At 49.1% G+C, this 14,238-nt stretch overlaps 6 protein-coding genes across 6 annotated transcripts; 3 read left to right on the top strand and 3 right to left on the bottom strand.

The window, feature by feature from the left end:
• Positions 1 to 1,499: 1,499 nt before the first annotated feature.
• ALT_2261 (putative oxidoreductase C513.07) lies at positions 1,500 to 2,513 on the top strand (the record flags this gene model as incomplete). Its single annotated transcript, XM_033559621.2, has 1 exon — positions 1,500 to 2,513. One exon carries the CDS (start codon positions 1,500 to 1,502, stop codon positions 2,511 to 2,513), a length of 1,014 nt encoding a protein of 337 aa, XP_033415512.2.
• A 2,391-nt stretch (positions 2,514 to 4,904) lies between these two features.
• On the bottom strand, positions 4,905 to 7,411 carry ALT_2260 (cytochrome P450; the record flags this gene model as incomplete). The annotated part of the gene is made up of 4 exons (XM_033559619.2): positions 4,905 to 5,986; positions 6,053 to 6,239; positions 6,300 to 6,517; positions 7,378 to 7,411. 4 exons carry the CDS (start codon positions 7,409 to 7,411, stop codon positions 4,905 to 4,907), a joined length of 1,521 nt encoding a protein of 506 aa, XP_033415510.2.
• Positions 7,412 to 8,702: 1,291 nt separating this feature from the next.
• Positions 8,703 to 9,023, top strand: ALT_2259 (uncharacterized protein; the record flags this gene model as incomplete). Its single annotated transcript, XM_033559618.2, has 1 exon — positions 8,703 to 9,023. One exon carries the CDS (start codon positions 8,703 to 8,705, stop codon positions 9,021 to 9,023), a length of 321 nt encoding a protein of 106 aa, XP_033415509.2.
• A 170-nt stretch (positions 9,024 to 9,193) lies between these two features.
• On the bottom strand, positions 9,194 to 11,410 carry ALT_2258 (Hsp70 family protein; the record flags this gene model as incomplete). The annotated part of the gene is made up of 8 exons (XM_089599291.1): positions 9,194 to 9,562; positions 9,614 to 9,827; positions 9,874 to 10,007; positions 10,056 to 10,158; positions 10,213 to 10,477; positions 10,525 to 10,663; positions 10,741 to 11,264; positions 11,314 to 11,410. The coding sequence occupies 8 exons, from the start codon at positions 11,408 to 11,410 to the stop codon at positions 9,194 to 9,196; spliced, it is 1,845 nt and encodes a 614-aa protein (XP_089456437.1).
• Positions 11,411 to 11,825: 415 nt separating this feature from the next.
• Positions 11,826 to 13,081, top strand: ALT_2257 (uncharacterized protein; the record flags this gene model as incomplete). Its single annotated transcript, XM_033559616.2, has 2 exons — positions 11,826 to 12,663; positions 12,717 to 13,081. The coding sequence occupies 2 exons, from the start codon at positions 11,826 to 11,828 to the stop codon at positions 13,079 to 13,081; spliced, it is 1,203 nt and encodes a 400-aa protein (XP_033415507.2).
• Positions 13,082 to 13,190: 109 nt separating this feature from the next.
• On the bottom strand, positions 13,191 to 13,798 carry ALT_2256 (uncharacterized protein; the record flags this gene model as incomplete). Its single annotated transcript, XM_089599290.1, has 3 exons — positions 13,191 to 13,254; positions 13,350 to 13,582; positions 13,631 to 13,798. 3 exons carry the CDS (start codon positions 13,796 to 13,798, stop codon positions 13,191 to 13,193), a joined length of 465 nt encoding a protein of 154 aa, XP_089456436.1.
• Between the last annotated feature and the right edge of the window lie 440 nt (positions 13,799 to 14,238).

Here is a 14,238-nt window from a genome sequence, read left to right as displayed (position 1 = left end):
TGTGTGGCAACCTATATACGCGGTAGCCGTTGCTACTTCTATCAAGGCTATTCCTCAGACCTTGAGGTTACCTATTCGAGGAAAAGCAATAGAAGAAGGAGCTTTACACTTTCTGTTCTTTGTCACATCCTTGTTTAGCACTCTTACGTTGCCCTTATAAAGCAGTAAAGTAATCTATGGCCACGGAAGAGAACCGCACGATGCGTTGGCTATTAAGGGATACACTTTCGTATTTCATATAAAGCTGCGCATTGTAGACACAGCCGTAAGCAGGAGAAGAAATTGCTGAGAACTGCTGCTTGGCCTTAGCAGAGGATTGGTGCCTAACAACGGTTATGATACCTTCTCAACTCTTAGCTCTCATTCCCAAAAGTGCATGCTTTAGGCAATTCCCCTTCCTAGTTGTCTCCGTCAGAGCACAAAAAGATGAGAGCACGTTTCTTAATTGACAGCCGAAACTTGCGTTGCCCTAGAGCCGAACATTCTGCCCAGCTGATAATAACACAGATATTGTCTAGTAAAGAATGCGGAGCAAACAATGAAATAAACAAGACAAACCATACATTGGGCTACCGCGAAACACTTCTAAGCCCAATCCCCAACTCATTCACGCTCCTACTGTTATCGACTATGAAATAAATGCCAATGTTTCTAGCAACCCATTACATGGACACTCTGATGAATGGTCCCGCCGCATAGACTAGGATTTTCGGAAGACTGCGACTTGATAGTTGCTGTAGGGTTTCGATGGATGGGGCGAACAAACTCGTGCCATCTCCAAGAGCCCAAGACTATGGTCATCCGCAATGATGCACTACAACTCAGCGCTTCGTAATCATTCGCTGGTTTGCTATCCCCGGGTCGCCCTGGTATCTGCCCTTAACGCCGTAATAAGAGCATCAGATACGTTTCCCTGTCAGCTGTACTATGTTTGAACCAGACTACGGTGAGTAAGTACTCTTAACTCCGGTTGCCACTCAGAAGCGCGGAAGAACAATTGCACCAGTGGCTGATCCAAGCTCACTCTTCCGGAGGAGAAAGAGTGGAAGGGGACCCACATCTCTAGCCTTCTTGTTCGGAAAATGGAATTAATACGGAACAAATTTGATTAATGATCTCTGAGATTGACAGCGCAAAAGAACCCCAAGTTATGATGAGTTGTAGTGTATCTATCAAAATAGTCCACCTTGGATAAACTCCAAATAAACATTTACTGATTGCCGATCCTCCATTGCTTTACCAGACAAGGGACAACACTAACCCTAAAACTAAAATTCGGGAAGTTCACTAATCATCATGGTCTAGGCACTATCAGTAACTGGGCACGGACAATGACCGATCTATGGAGTATAATTCTTGACGCATATTATCATGTGTCTCATGCTATTTAAACCATCAACCTGCGTCTGGTCAAGGGTGTCTTAACCTCACTCAATCCCTGATACAGCATTGCCGTGTTATCATCACCCTGGTCCCTTGTCCTTTCTATCGCAACCATAATGTCAGCAAAACTTATCTTTGTCACCGGAGCCTCTGGGTTTGTTGGTTGTGCTACAGCGCAAGTCGCCCTCAAAGCTGGGTATCAACTTCGTCTCTGCGTCCGGAAAGAAGCCCAGATCGACCGACTCAAGTCCGTCCTGTCACCTTATCTTAGTCAGCTGGATTTTGTCGTCCTCCCTGATATTACCAGAGCATCTTCCTTCTCCGGCCATCTAGATGGAGTCGATTATGTTTTGCATATTGCCTCTCCTCTTCCTGCCGGAACAAACAAGGACGATTACTTCCCAGGCGCTGTCGATGCAACCACAGCTATCCTTTCAGAGGCAGCCAAGGTTTCAAGCATTAAACGGGTTGTCATCACCTCTTCTATCGCAGCCTTGATGCCCCTAGGAGGCCCACCGTCGGATCATCCAGTTAGCGAGCACGTGAAGGACTGGGACACTACCATCTCTCCTGATCTCCCTGCCTTCGACCAATCATCCAACCCTCACCCAATGGTTCTCTATCAGGCCAGCAAGCTGTTGGCACTACAGGCTGCTGAGTCCTTCTTGTCCACCCATCATCCTTCCTTTGATATGGTGACTATCCATCCCTCTTTAGTATGCGGACCGAACATCCTTCAGTCCTCTGCAGCTGAAGTAGGTGGCAGCAGCGGAATGTTGTTTAGTGCGATCATGACTGGAGCGGCCCCAGCTGATCCCAGTGCTTTGACACTTGTCCACATCCAAGATGTTGCCGAGGCGCATGTTAGAGCACTGAGTCTCGACGTACCGGCTGGAAGATATTTAATCAGTTCTCCTGGAGGTACTCGCTGGTCCGACATAGTTGCCATACTTAGGGAGAAATTTCCGGATGTGCACTGGAAGCTCAGTGGAGAAAGCAAAGGTCAAGGATGGGTCGTGGACACGACGAAGGCAGAGGAAGAACTTGGTTTTAAGCCACGGGGATTGGAGGAAATCGTTCGTGACACGGTGGATTTCCAACTACGGTTGATAAATGAAACGCAAAGTTAGACATGCCGTCGAAGCTCTCAGCCGTGAGACCCTTTGGCAGATACTATCCCAACCCCGCAGTCATTGTTGGTTACACTTGATTACAAAGATGCGTGCAAGTTGCAATATTGATTTGTTTCTCAAGTTCTACTACCCAGAGGGACCAAACTAAATGTAAGAAGGCCTAGATAGCTGATAGCTGTGATCTGGTCTTCAGTGATGTATATCTGTAAATTCCAATTGGGTTGCAGCCAATCCACCTGTGCCTACTCATAGTATGCGCCATACGCAGGTGGCTGGAACAGTGGGTGCATATCAACCATCCAACCACTCAGCTAGAAAGGTGTCAAGACGACCATTACTAGCATAGTAGGAATGATAGTGCATATTCCGGTTAACAGTACATCTGCAGGCAAGCAAACCAACTGTGGGCGCCTCTTCTAAATCTACAGTAAATGTAGTCACTCCAAGGGACGACAAATTTAGGATGGCTTAAGATGCAATAGAAGTCACTCGCATACAGCTTTATTTTTTCAGTACTTGCCCCTCATTCATATCCTGCTGCTTTTGTAATTTTTGTTTCTTTAGACCATTTTGACTGGAATCATTGGGAACAATTGATGGGTCGGAGATCTCCGTCGCAAGCTACATAGGCATGGCATAGGCATGGGGCAAAATGACTAGTGCTGGAGAGTTATCTTATTTCACCTAGCTCCGCGTCAATACGTGAATGGCTGGAATGGGGGTATGGCATTTGTCAATTCTGACTTTCTCATTCCGTTCCGACTTCCTCCTTACTCTCTGCTAACCGCTCATATGTAAAATAGTAAAAGCAATCTTTCTGCCGGCCAAGGTATTGTTAACTAATCAATTAATGCCCCACCGCCTCACAGGCACTTAACTCCTATTTATCGGGACCTCCCGCGGGTTCTCAAAAAATAGTTGAAAGTCAGACCAGTTAATTTTCGCCATAGAGCGAATACTTCACGTCTAGTAATGCCTAGACGACATTGTCAGTCCAGGTCCCATCATGGGTGTCAACAATGTAAACGCCGGAGTGTCAAGGTACAGTAGGCTGTTGGTCATCCCTCACTACGTGAGTGTTCGAGTTTTAACAAAAAATGCTACTCAAACTCAGTGCGATGAGCAACGACCAAAGTGTAAAAATTGTGAGCGCCAACGGAGTACCTGTGTTTACGCTTCGTCTGGCCCCTGGCAGTGGAGGGTTGACATCCGAGGAAGCCGTGGCGAGGCATCCATTCCAGAATACAGAAGACCTTACAACAATGCCCTGGATCAACCCGGAGCCCAGAATCTGCAGCGAGAAGATCAAGCACAAGAGGCGAATATCCAACATTTCAGGTTGCTCATACACTGGACGACTGCAGTGTATCAATCGGTATCTCGGAGCAGGGATGTCGAGTGGATTTGGCAAGTTGTGATTCCAAACCTATCCTTAACGCAGCCATGCCTACTGCGTGGGATATTTGCACTCTCCTCTCTACACCTTAGCCTCTCCGCAGCAAATTCTACAGATCGTGAAGACCTGCTGCAGAGTGCGTTGAATTATCACAGCCAATCATTACAGCTCTTCGCTCCAACCCTGGAGGACTTGACCCGCTCGGATTGTAACGCAGCATTTTCTCTATCACTCATCCTGATCCTGTTCTCCTTTGCTGCCCCCTTATTGGTGGTTGGAGATTCCGACATGGACGCTATACATGAATTGTACCAGGTTTGCGTATTCGTCAAAAAGATGATGAATTTCTCGGTGGGTATCTATGGGACTGTCAAGAGGGGGGTTCTGGGCCCGCTCGTCCACATAGATGACTCCGTGTCTGAGTTGTCTGGCTCTCCTCTTACAGCCATTGCCTGTCTGAGTGACCTCAATTTGAGGGCTTACGACAGGAATCCCAGTCATGAATTCCAGATGTACCAAGAATCAATCGATCGTCTAGTAGACCCTTTGGGGAAATTGGGCGATCCCGGAAGTCATCGACTATCAGGGGTCTTTATGTGGGTCTTCCACGTTCCTGATCGGTTCTTTCAGCTGGTCCAAAAGAGGGATGCTTTTGCCCTCATCATTCTCGCTCACTTCTGTGTCCTATTGCACGACTTACGCAATCATTGGTGGATGTCTTCTTGGGGATACAAAGTGATCGTGGCCATCTACCGGACCTTGGACGCAGACCTCAGGTATTCGCTGTCATGGCCTTTGTTACAGATCGGGTACACGGGCGAAATTTGATAGAATGTACTTGCATCAGAATCACATTGATCGAAGTTCGCCCACAACTATAGAGATAGAAACAGTCGGTTTATCTATATTCCTCAGACGCTCTTGCGCTTAGCCTCACTTTCATTTTCATCCCATCAATGGGTTTTGCTGTTACCTGTAACGTCTTTCAGAAGTCAGCCAACCAGATGCGAAATGCAGGTCGAGGTACAGGGGGTTGATGTAATTACATTGTAGAGCTTGGATTTGGTCTCATACTGGCCATGAGAATTAAGAGCTGGCTGCCCATTTTCATCCATCGCGATCTCCCCGAGTCCCACTTTGGCAAAGTCATACCGCCTGACCACTGACGCCAGGATCAGACGAGCCTCTATCATGGCTAGTTCTTGCCCAATGCAATTGCGTGGGCCTCGTTCAAAAGGGCGCCAGGCGCTTGGTGGTCCGGCAAATCTTGCCTCACGGTAACGATCGTGATCTTTGTTCTGGCTCCAGTGCATATTCAGTTCATCATCTTGCAACCAGCGCTCTGGCGCAAACTCGTCCTTGGACTCGCCGTACACGGTCTCATCTCGTTGAATGATCGTCTCACAATTATATAGGACCAATCCGTCCACGCAGGAAACTCTCCCATTCGGCAGCCTCAATGTGAGTCCCGATCCTCGTTCAGCATATCGCGCGCTCCCAGACGGGGGGTAGAGGCGGAGTGTTTCTTTAATGACAGCGGAGGTGTACCGCATTTTAGAAAGCAGGGCTTTCCCATCCGCCGAAAGCAGGATATTGCCCACAGATCTGGGGGAGGTATCTGATCCAAAAATATAATCGAGCTCACGCCGGACCGCATTCATTGCCCTGGGAGTTCGGCTGAGTTCATACAAGGCCCACTGTAGCAGAATACTGGTCGTATCATGGCCCGCGAAAAGGAAAGTTTTGAGTTGGTCACAGGTCCGATCCATAATAGCTGGTGTCAGTTCATTTGCATCTCGCAGGATGAGTGTCAGGATACTGCACGACCCCAGACCTGCCGTCGCATTAGTCTGGGGGGCTCTTTTCACCTCTTCAAATGTCTTAGAAATAAAATCTCTAAGAAGGACATTCAACTTGCGGGCCAGCTTTCGTCGGCGTAGCCTAACTAGCGGCACGGCCCAGATGCCCCTGTGACTGTCATATGTAGAGCCGAGTTCTTTGAAGATTTTGACTATTTCACTTTGGCGATCCTCTCCGAGTTGGGCACATAAGTTGACCCCCATAGTCACCGCACCTGTTAACAAGAAACGCGGCGAGTTTAGATATCCTTCTCACCGCGAAAACCAGGTACATGTCTCACCAATGATGTCAAAGGTCAAATTAGTACACAGCTCATCCAGCATAAAATGCTCGCCGGATGCAGCGTATTGGTCGAGTATATCGGCGAAGAGTAACGTCTTTTCCACCATACACGGCAGCAACGTCGTTAGGTTTCCCGTTGAGAAGCCGGGATTAAGTCGCGCACGCAGGTCTCGCCACTCATCCCCCTGTTGTGTTACGGATTACTACCTGAGACGCCTCATAAGGTATTGCACAGAACGCCATACCTCAGCAGTAATGATCGATGTTGGCCCAATCAAGTCAACAAATGCCTTGGTTGTGGGCGATTTCGGAACACTATAAGGAAACGTTCTGGACTGCCTTGAGATTTGCTCTGCGACTTCATGGCTACAGACCACACACATGGGCCGTCCCAATGGCCAGAGATCAAGAAGGAACAATGGAGGTTTGCCCAAGTGCTCGTAGATCGCTGAGAACACAATATCTACCTCAGGAGTCAGTGTCGTGTCGCTAAAAAAGAAAGAAAAATGATGCGCGGCGGGATTGGGAACTGTATGCGAGTACCAATGTGTCTCTGGGGTTCACCATTGGTGATAAATTGATTTAAGGCCCCCAAATGTCCCAAGACCACTGATAGCTTCAACTGTGGCAGATCGGAATATTGACGGCGGTGCGAGTGGATCTTTCCGCACACATACGTAAAGGTTGCTACGAATAGCAGGGTAGATAAGGTGATAAATTGGGACATGGTATAAAATGTCAGTAAGCATAGAGAGTCCAACAACTGTTTAGGAGAGTGAGTGAGACCATAGCGAAGACAGCCAAAAGACATCATATATATATTGTGTATAGTCGTGACTCTAATCCATGCGTTACAGTCGTCGTATAACTGTTACGGACCTCGTAAGTCTCGTAACAATTACTTGTCTCAGGAAGTTGGCGCCGTTACTGCAGACCCACCGATTGGGAGAAACGCCAATGAGAGACCATTTCCGGTCTTAATAGCTTAGTGTTGGCGCAGTAAACTGTAAACACACTGCATAAATCAAGGCGTTAGGCCTCGTCAACTCTGTCAGTATTCGCAAAGAACTTGGCCAGCGGGTCAGTGTTATTGAAATCGTTCACAAATTCTCGCTCTGAGAGTGTTGGGGATCGACATCCCTAGCGGGCCAGGGAAAATATAGGGGAACCATGTACGCAAGATGGTGGCGTAGAAGATTGGGATGTTGTTCTTGAGGGTTTCAAGGGTGCAGCAATCTAGGCTATTGGTTCTCTCAAAGGGCAATCCGCACAGTCCGGAGTCTCCGGACCCTCCTGAGGAATGGTTCCCACCATGAGACTGACCTGATGTTGCTCGTCGCGGTCGATCTTCTGGCATCCCGATACGATGTTAATGATCTTATTTCAATCATTTGGGAGGAACGCCTGCAGGCAGGTAATTCCCAAGAGATCTTTCACTTACTATGTTCAATCGCTCGTGGCTATCGCTCAGAGTGCCAATCTTTGCTGTCATATATTTCCAGCATCAAATCGAGAGACGATATCTGCATCTTTGAACGATACCAATATGCCACGCGATCGATTTGTACTAATCTACATTCTCAGCAAGTGTCAAATGAAGTCTATGGAGGAGACCTGGACTCTGAGCATTATTATAATGAGATGGCAGAGCGAGAGTTGGAATTGAATATCCCTATGATCCTGATTTCGACAGCGAGAGATATTACGAGCACGAGGAATATTTACCTGATGGTTGGGGCCAAATGATGGGAACTTGGTAGCTAATGGATTGTATGAGTTTAGTTATTTCTCTATGCACTTATCCCTCAGTGCTAAGGCTGGATAAGGCTGAGGGTTCTTTATTATTATGCTCCTAGACTATGCTTATAATTCATAATGAGTAGCACTCCAGGATTTCTAGAGACTACTAAACGGATGGATATTCTAGAAGCTGGATACTTAAAGTTAAGCTTAGCATCATAGGAGGAAATAGCTATAAGGCGTCTTAACTATCAATATAGGCCTTTATTAGTCTATAAGATCTATGTAACACTGGCTGGACATTTCACAATAAGACAAGTACTATAAATGCCCACAGCAATGGACTAAGTGGCCCTGTTTTGGTCAGATGGTGTCAAAGTACAAGCTGCCACCAGTGACCTTGTTCAAAAATTCTAGGGCAGGAGCTATCATACCAGTGGAGGGATACTAATGCATTTGAAGGATGCAGAGCACTTATATGATCTTGTGTATTATAATTCCACAATTAAGTCTTATTTGCCTATAGCACTCAGTCTAGCATCAGCCCCCCTTTAAGAATTACTAATAAGGCTACGCCATCCACTTAAACCATGCTTGACACAATTTCGTCAAACATTCATTGAAATATTATAAATATATACTGAAATAGTGTTAAAGTCTTAGATTGTGTGCTGCATTCTCACATCTTATTCTCCTGCAACACTGCAACATGATCATGGTATGGTATGCCATCTTATAAGTAGACAAAAGTCTACTTGTGATGCCAATTAAGCTTCACTCATCCCAGCAGTGCTATTCCCCGCCAGCCTATCGCTCCTTCGTGGACGACATGAACCGCCGCAAAAGCTGCGGCTGAGTAATCGATGTGCGCCTTCCCATTTTCTTGATTTGAAGAGAATTTGAAGAAGATGTCGCAGGGTCAGGACCATGACGTGACGATCGAGTTTTACTTCCGCAGCTTCGCCGAGCTCAAGAGGGTTAACAGCGACCCTGAGTTCCAGGCGCTGCAGGCCTCCGAGGAGCCTTTTGTCGACCCCGTTCGTACGGTTGTCTCGCTCTCCTGGGTGGAGAAGTATGTTGACGAGGGCAAGGTGGTTAATATCGTAGATGACAAGTCGACCTATCCGTCGTATGATAGACTGTTGGATTTGTCTAGTGCGTTGGGGACGAGTGGTGCGTGGGTCAAGCAAGATGAAGCTGATGCGGCCTTTTGCTGGATGATCATCTAAATGGATAGATACAAACTACAATCAGTTTGGGCAAATGCCCCGGGAGCAAATCAGGTAGCTTTCAATAGAATAACCGTAAATGCGAGCAGTGGAATCCATTTCACAGAGAGACATTACTTCCAAAGGCCATACCTCTTTCTCTTCTTGCTCATGCTTACAATCCGCTACAGCTAAACCCCGGCAGACATCCACTTCACAGCAATCGGCGGATGACTGCTGCTCCTGATCCTCTGATCCTTGGACCACAATTGAAAAGCCAGGTCTGCAGGCCCGACCACCACTCTGACGCTAAACGTGCCCTTCCAGAAGACCGGCTTTCGATTGTACCAGTGGCGGTTCTTCAGCTTCTTGTCTACTCCCTCGGTCGAAATGTGCAGGGTGCAGACCCGCTCAACCCCCTTGTGAGACATACTTTTTGGGAGCAGCGCGGGCGGATACATTGACATGACAATGTGGGCCTGGAAGGTCTCAGCTTCCCAGCCGGGCTCCAGCTTGAGCTGGAACTCTTTTGCGAATCCGGTCGGAGGGACTGGTGAGCCCTGCTGCTGTTAATACATATGTTACTTTGATCGACTGTATTGCCTGCGTACCTGGACAACCAACCAATCTACTTGATCAATTGCATATCTGAGCTGATCGTGCGGATCCTGGCGGATAAGCTCCCCCTCGTGTTTCTCTGGGATGTAAAGCTGGTCGCAGATGATCCCATAGCTGACCGGAGAGCATCGGGATCCAAAAGTGACGACACCTCGCTTGAGCAGCTGGATCCGGTCCAGAACTAGACCATGGACGACGGCAAGCTGTCTTTGCGTTATCAGCACTGGCAATTAGATGTTGACACAAGACTCACGGTTCCTCGGCCATTAAGATCCGCATGGCTGTGGTATTGACGTGTCCATTTCCAATCCCGCTGCCGTACCTGTCCATCAGTCGTTTGCGAACATACGGTGAGCTGCCAAAACCCCCCGACAGAATGAGGTATGACTGGATGGGTCAGTTCAAGGTCTAAGATTAGCCTGGCAGTTGACGTACAATGCGTTCCGTTGCGAATCGATCATGCATGTGTCGGATTTGGCCATCGAGCAGGTCGAACATCTCGGCTATTTTTGCGTCAAAGCATTGTTGCAAATCGTCCCTGGCAGATTAGCTATCACCTTGTACACTGTTTGCGAACGCACCCGCCACATACCAAGAAATGCTCATCTGGCCGTCGTAGACCTCTGCCTCGGGGAGGTCAGGACCCGGCTTGAGGCCGGGGACGTCTAATTTGAGACTTGGGGTATTTGCTGCTGCAGAGGTACCAAACGCGCATTTGAGTCTTTGGAATCGGCCGAGGATCATCCTCCATGCTGTGTGCGATGGAGACATATCCAGTCTGTCGTGAAGCTTGGATAGCCGCTCGCAAATAAGACTATGCATCCCGCGGTCGATAAAAACAGAGCCAATAGGCCGTCCTAACTAGATTTAGCTGTAGACTTTGAACGCTTCCGAGAGGACATACCCTCAACGCTGCCGAACTGATCGAGTTTCGTTGGCTCGCCGCGGGCGGACTTGAGTTGGAGAATGTTGACATCCTCCACAATCAGCAGCTGCTGATAATGGATTACGGGATCGCGCTCTACATACTGTGGTTCCACCTCCTGCATCACAAACGAGGACGATATCATTCATCTGCAGCAGTTAATACATTGATCGCAGGTTCCGTAGATAGTCTCACCTGATAATGTTCCTTGCAAGCATACACAGCTGCAGCCTCTGCCTCAGTGAGCCCAATTACGGCGCGATTATTTTCTGGGGACATCCCCGGACTGCCCATGTTGATCGCTCGCTGCAGTAGGTGACGCGTTTCTTCAACCATACGGACATCCTTCCATGTTGTGGGCACGCTGAATACCCATTCGACGTTGCAGACTGCAAAGGAGGGAAGCGTGTCTCTGAAATGCGCTGTGACATGCTGGCATATGCAACGGATATAGTCCTGGAGCCATCGCTGAGCCTCTACCCGTGTGATCTTTCCGTCTGGGTGACTGCCAGGAGCCAGGTGCAGCTTGAAATACTCCTTGATGTCCGAGGCCGGATCCTCTGTGTTGCAGAGAAACCCCCATGACTTGACGCTGTTTGAAGGAGATTCATATTCAATTGCCGTGGGCACTTTGTTGGCCAACTCGCTGATGAGCTTTCCCGGCCATCGCTGGATGGTCCTCGGGGGAAGCCATTCCGGGCCGATTGAATAGGCGACTCCTGTTACTCGTGAGCGTCTGACAGATCCAAAATTACTGAAGATCGGTACCTGTGCAGGTCATCCCAAAATCGACCCCAACTACGATATCCGGTCTCCAGTCATCGTCCCAGGGTTTATGGATTGCCACAACTTCCTTTTCGTCCATCGTCAACCAGAAGAGAAACGCTGGCCACGATCGAGGTTTTTCGCGACTCTACTTCCCTGGAGATATGGGACGAAAATACCCTTGGCGGAAAGGTCATGGCGTTGGGAATTGCAAGGTCGAGAAATTGCGGCGCAGCTACAGCGCGGCATCTCCTGACCAGGGTTGTTGATGGCCTAGCGAGTCAGCGATGAGCCAAGACCGTTTACCAGCCTCGAAGTGGAAAATGAGCCGTAAATCACAGCCTGGTTGAATCCAGCCTGATTTCTCTTTGATCAATTGGGTTGTTTCACTAAGCCGGATTCAAGGATGTGCATGTTCCCAACCACGCAGGGTTACAATCTCGTTTCATAAGAGTACCCAAGTCCCCAAGCTGTATTCGAAAGTGCGCATACATCCTCCTGAACCTACTCACAGAATGGCTGCCCCTACGCCGACCTCCTCAACCACCGACACAACGACGCTATTGGCGCCTCCCTCGAGCACGGCATCGTCCTCTTCTCTACCCGGTCAGCAACCGCCCACAGCAACCCCGACAAGCGCGTCTGCAACATCCCCATCAAGCTCAGAAACAGTGTCAACCAGTACACCAACGCCCGGCTCTCTGTCAGCTTCATCGCCGATCACCTCTGTCACACCTTCTAGCATCTCTCTCAACTCGAGCAGCACAATCGCCAGCTCTACCGCGTCAAGCACCGCGACTAACCAAACCAGTCTTCCCCAACCGTTGCCAAACAATGTGAGTAGAGGCGCTCTAGCCGGCGCGATTGTCGGCTGCATCATCGGCACCGCCGCCCTGACGATCCTGGGTGCTTTTCTCTTCTTCCGTCGGCGCAGAAAAGGCGCACGCGCCGGCCGTTCAGAGCATTTCTCCGAAGAGAAACCATCGCAGCATCCATCACTACATCTAGGTGCATCCGCATCCTCGCTTCATACCCCTCACCCAGCCGACGACGAGACAGTACGCGCGCGGATCCTCACGCTGTTCGACCATGCCAGTCTCCACGTCGACAACTACTACTCTTCCGCAGCCGCATCCAATCTGCACGACCCGGCTACGTCTCTTGCAAGCTACGAGTCCCCGTACCTGCCGTCACCGATTGCGACCTTGCTGGCTAAACCAGGTAGAAATCGCGCGGTCCTCACTCATATCCTTGTTCGGGAATTGCTACAGCAGATCACCCCCGGGCCTGGGAAGGGGGGTCTTCTCCCTGCATGTTACGCGTCATGCCCGCAAGTCGTGAACCAGACACCAGGTAGCGTACAGCTTGCGTACTGCAATAGACGTTGAGTGACTGACATGCCACAGAGACAGACCAAGTGCTATTTAAGTGGCGTATGCTGACAGCGTACCTCTACCAGCGCCAACAGGCCGCTCGCGACGTGGATGAGCATGCCATCAGCAGCCTTGCAGAGCTGTTTGTCGACGCTTTCACTGGGTATGCCAATCCCGCGCATACTAGAGCAGAACGCCTCCAGCATTTAAGATCCGTAGCCTCCGCTGCGGCGGAATTGGGTCGGTGGTTGTTTGCGCAGCCATGTGCGTTTGAATTTGTCTGGGGTTATCCCGGAAGACAGGGGATGGTGATCACGCCGAGGGTTGTCAAGGTATGTGATGAGCAGGGACGGCGGTTGGCGGTGCCGCAGGTAATGGCGGAGGGGACATCGTTGTAGCCGGTTGATTCAAACAAGCTTCCATGAGGGATGAGACGATCAGTCAGAAGTTGCCAGTATTCTCATTAAGTGCAATATGCAGTATTAAACGCCCTTCGAAGTAATATAACTATTCATAGCAGGCCTGCGCCTGCACCGGAACCTCCTTAGCATCCTCAGCCACCAACCGCCCCCTACGAGAAACAGAGCACAAAATTATCGAAAGAATCCTCTCCCATCTGCGAACCATTATTAGTCTCAATCCACATTCAGCGACAGGCAGTCTTACGCTACAAGAATATTCAACGCAAAGACGATAATCTCCGCCTGCGCCGACACTGACGGGTAATCATGATAGTAAAGCCCCAGGTAAAAGGCAAAGTCTCCCGTTGAGATGGAGACAGCCCCGATAGCGCAGAGGATGATGACGAGGATGTCGACAAGAGCCGTCGCCGTGATGAAGCCGATATATCGGAAAAGTAAGAATAGAGCGAGGAGGTCTGTGACGATTGCCAGGGAAGCCTGTATTCATTAGAAATTGCCAAACAAAAAAAAAGCTGGGTGGCTCACCGTGGCTAGAACGATGGGAAGCACAATCGGGGGCTCTTCATTATCTCCTCCCCATCCTGTTGCTAGGCGTGCTGTGACGGCCAGGAGAGCGATTGCAGATGCGCAGAAGATGATGCGCAGGCCGAAGTGAATCCAATCTCTTCCGCGGAGGGATGAGGTGCCCGCCATGATGCTGTACAGCTGTTGAGGGTAGTGAGTAGGCAGAATTAAGAGTCGAAAGTGGGAATGAGAGCCTCATTTAAGAAAAGAAGAACGCCTTAGCGCATGTGAGACACAGCGAATCAGCTATGGTTGTTACTATTTTGTTATAACTTAGAATAACACTACATTAGCTTAGCTTAGAGTCCTTGATTCAGGAGTCCAGCTATCTTCGTATAGCGCAGACCTGATTCACGTGAATGATTGTGTCTCCATCTATCTTGCCCTCGTGAAAAGGACGGGATATAATCCCTTTGGTCACTGACGGAAAACCAAAAGCAACTACAGAAAGGATTATGATTAAGACTCTTCCATCCTCACTTATTGAACGATCGTAAATTTTTGAATCTGACTGCCAAGGACAGAAACGAGCCTGGACTCAGCCATGACTGTTTAGAGCGCAGCTAAGT

The sequence above is a fragment of the Aspergillus lentulus genome (genome assembly GCF_001445615.1).
Source record: "Aspergillus lentulus DNA, contig: Alt04, strain: IFM 54703, whole genome shotgun sequence".
NCBI lineage: Eukaryota > Fungi > Ascomycota > Eurotiomycetes > Eurotiales > Aspergillaceae > Aspergillus > Aspergillus lentulus.
This window is presented reverse-complemented; position numbering and strand designations above follow the sequence as displayed.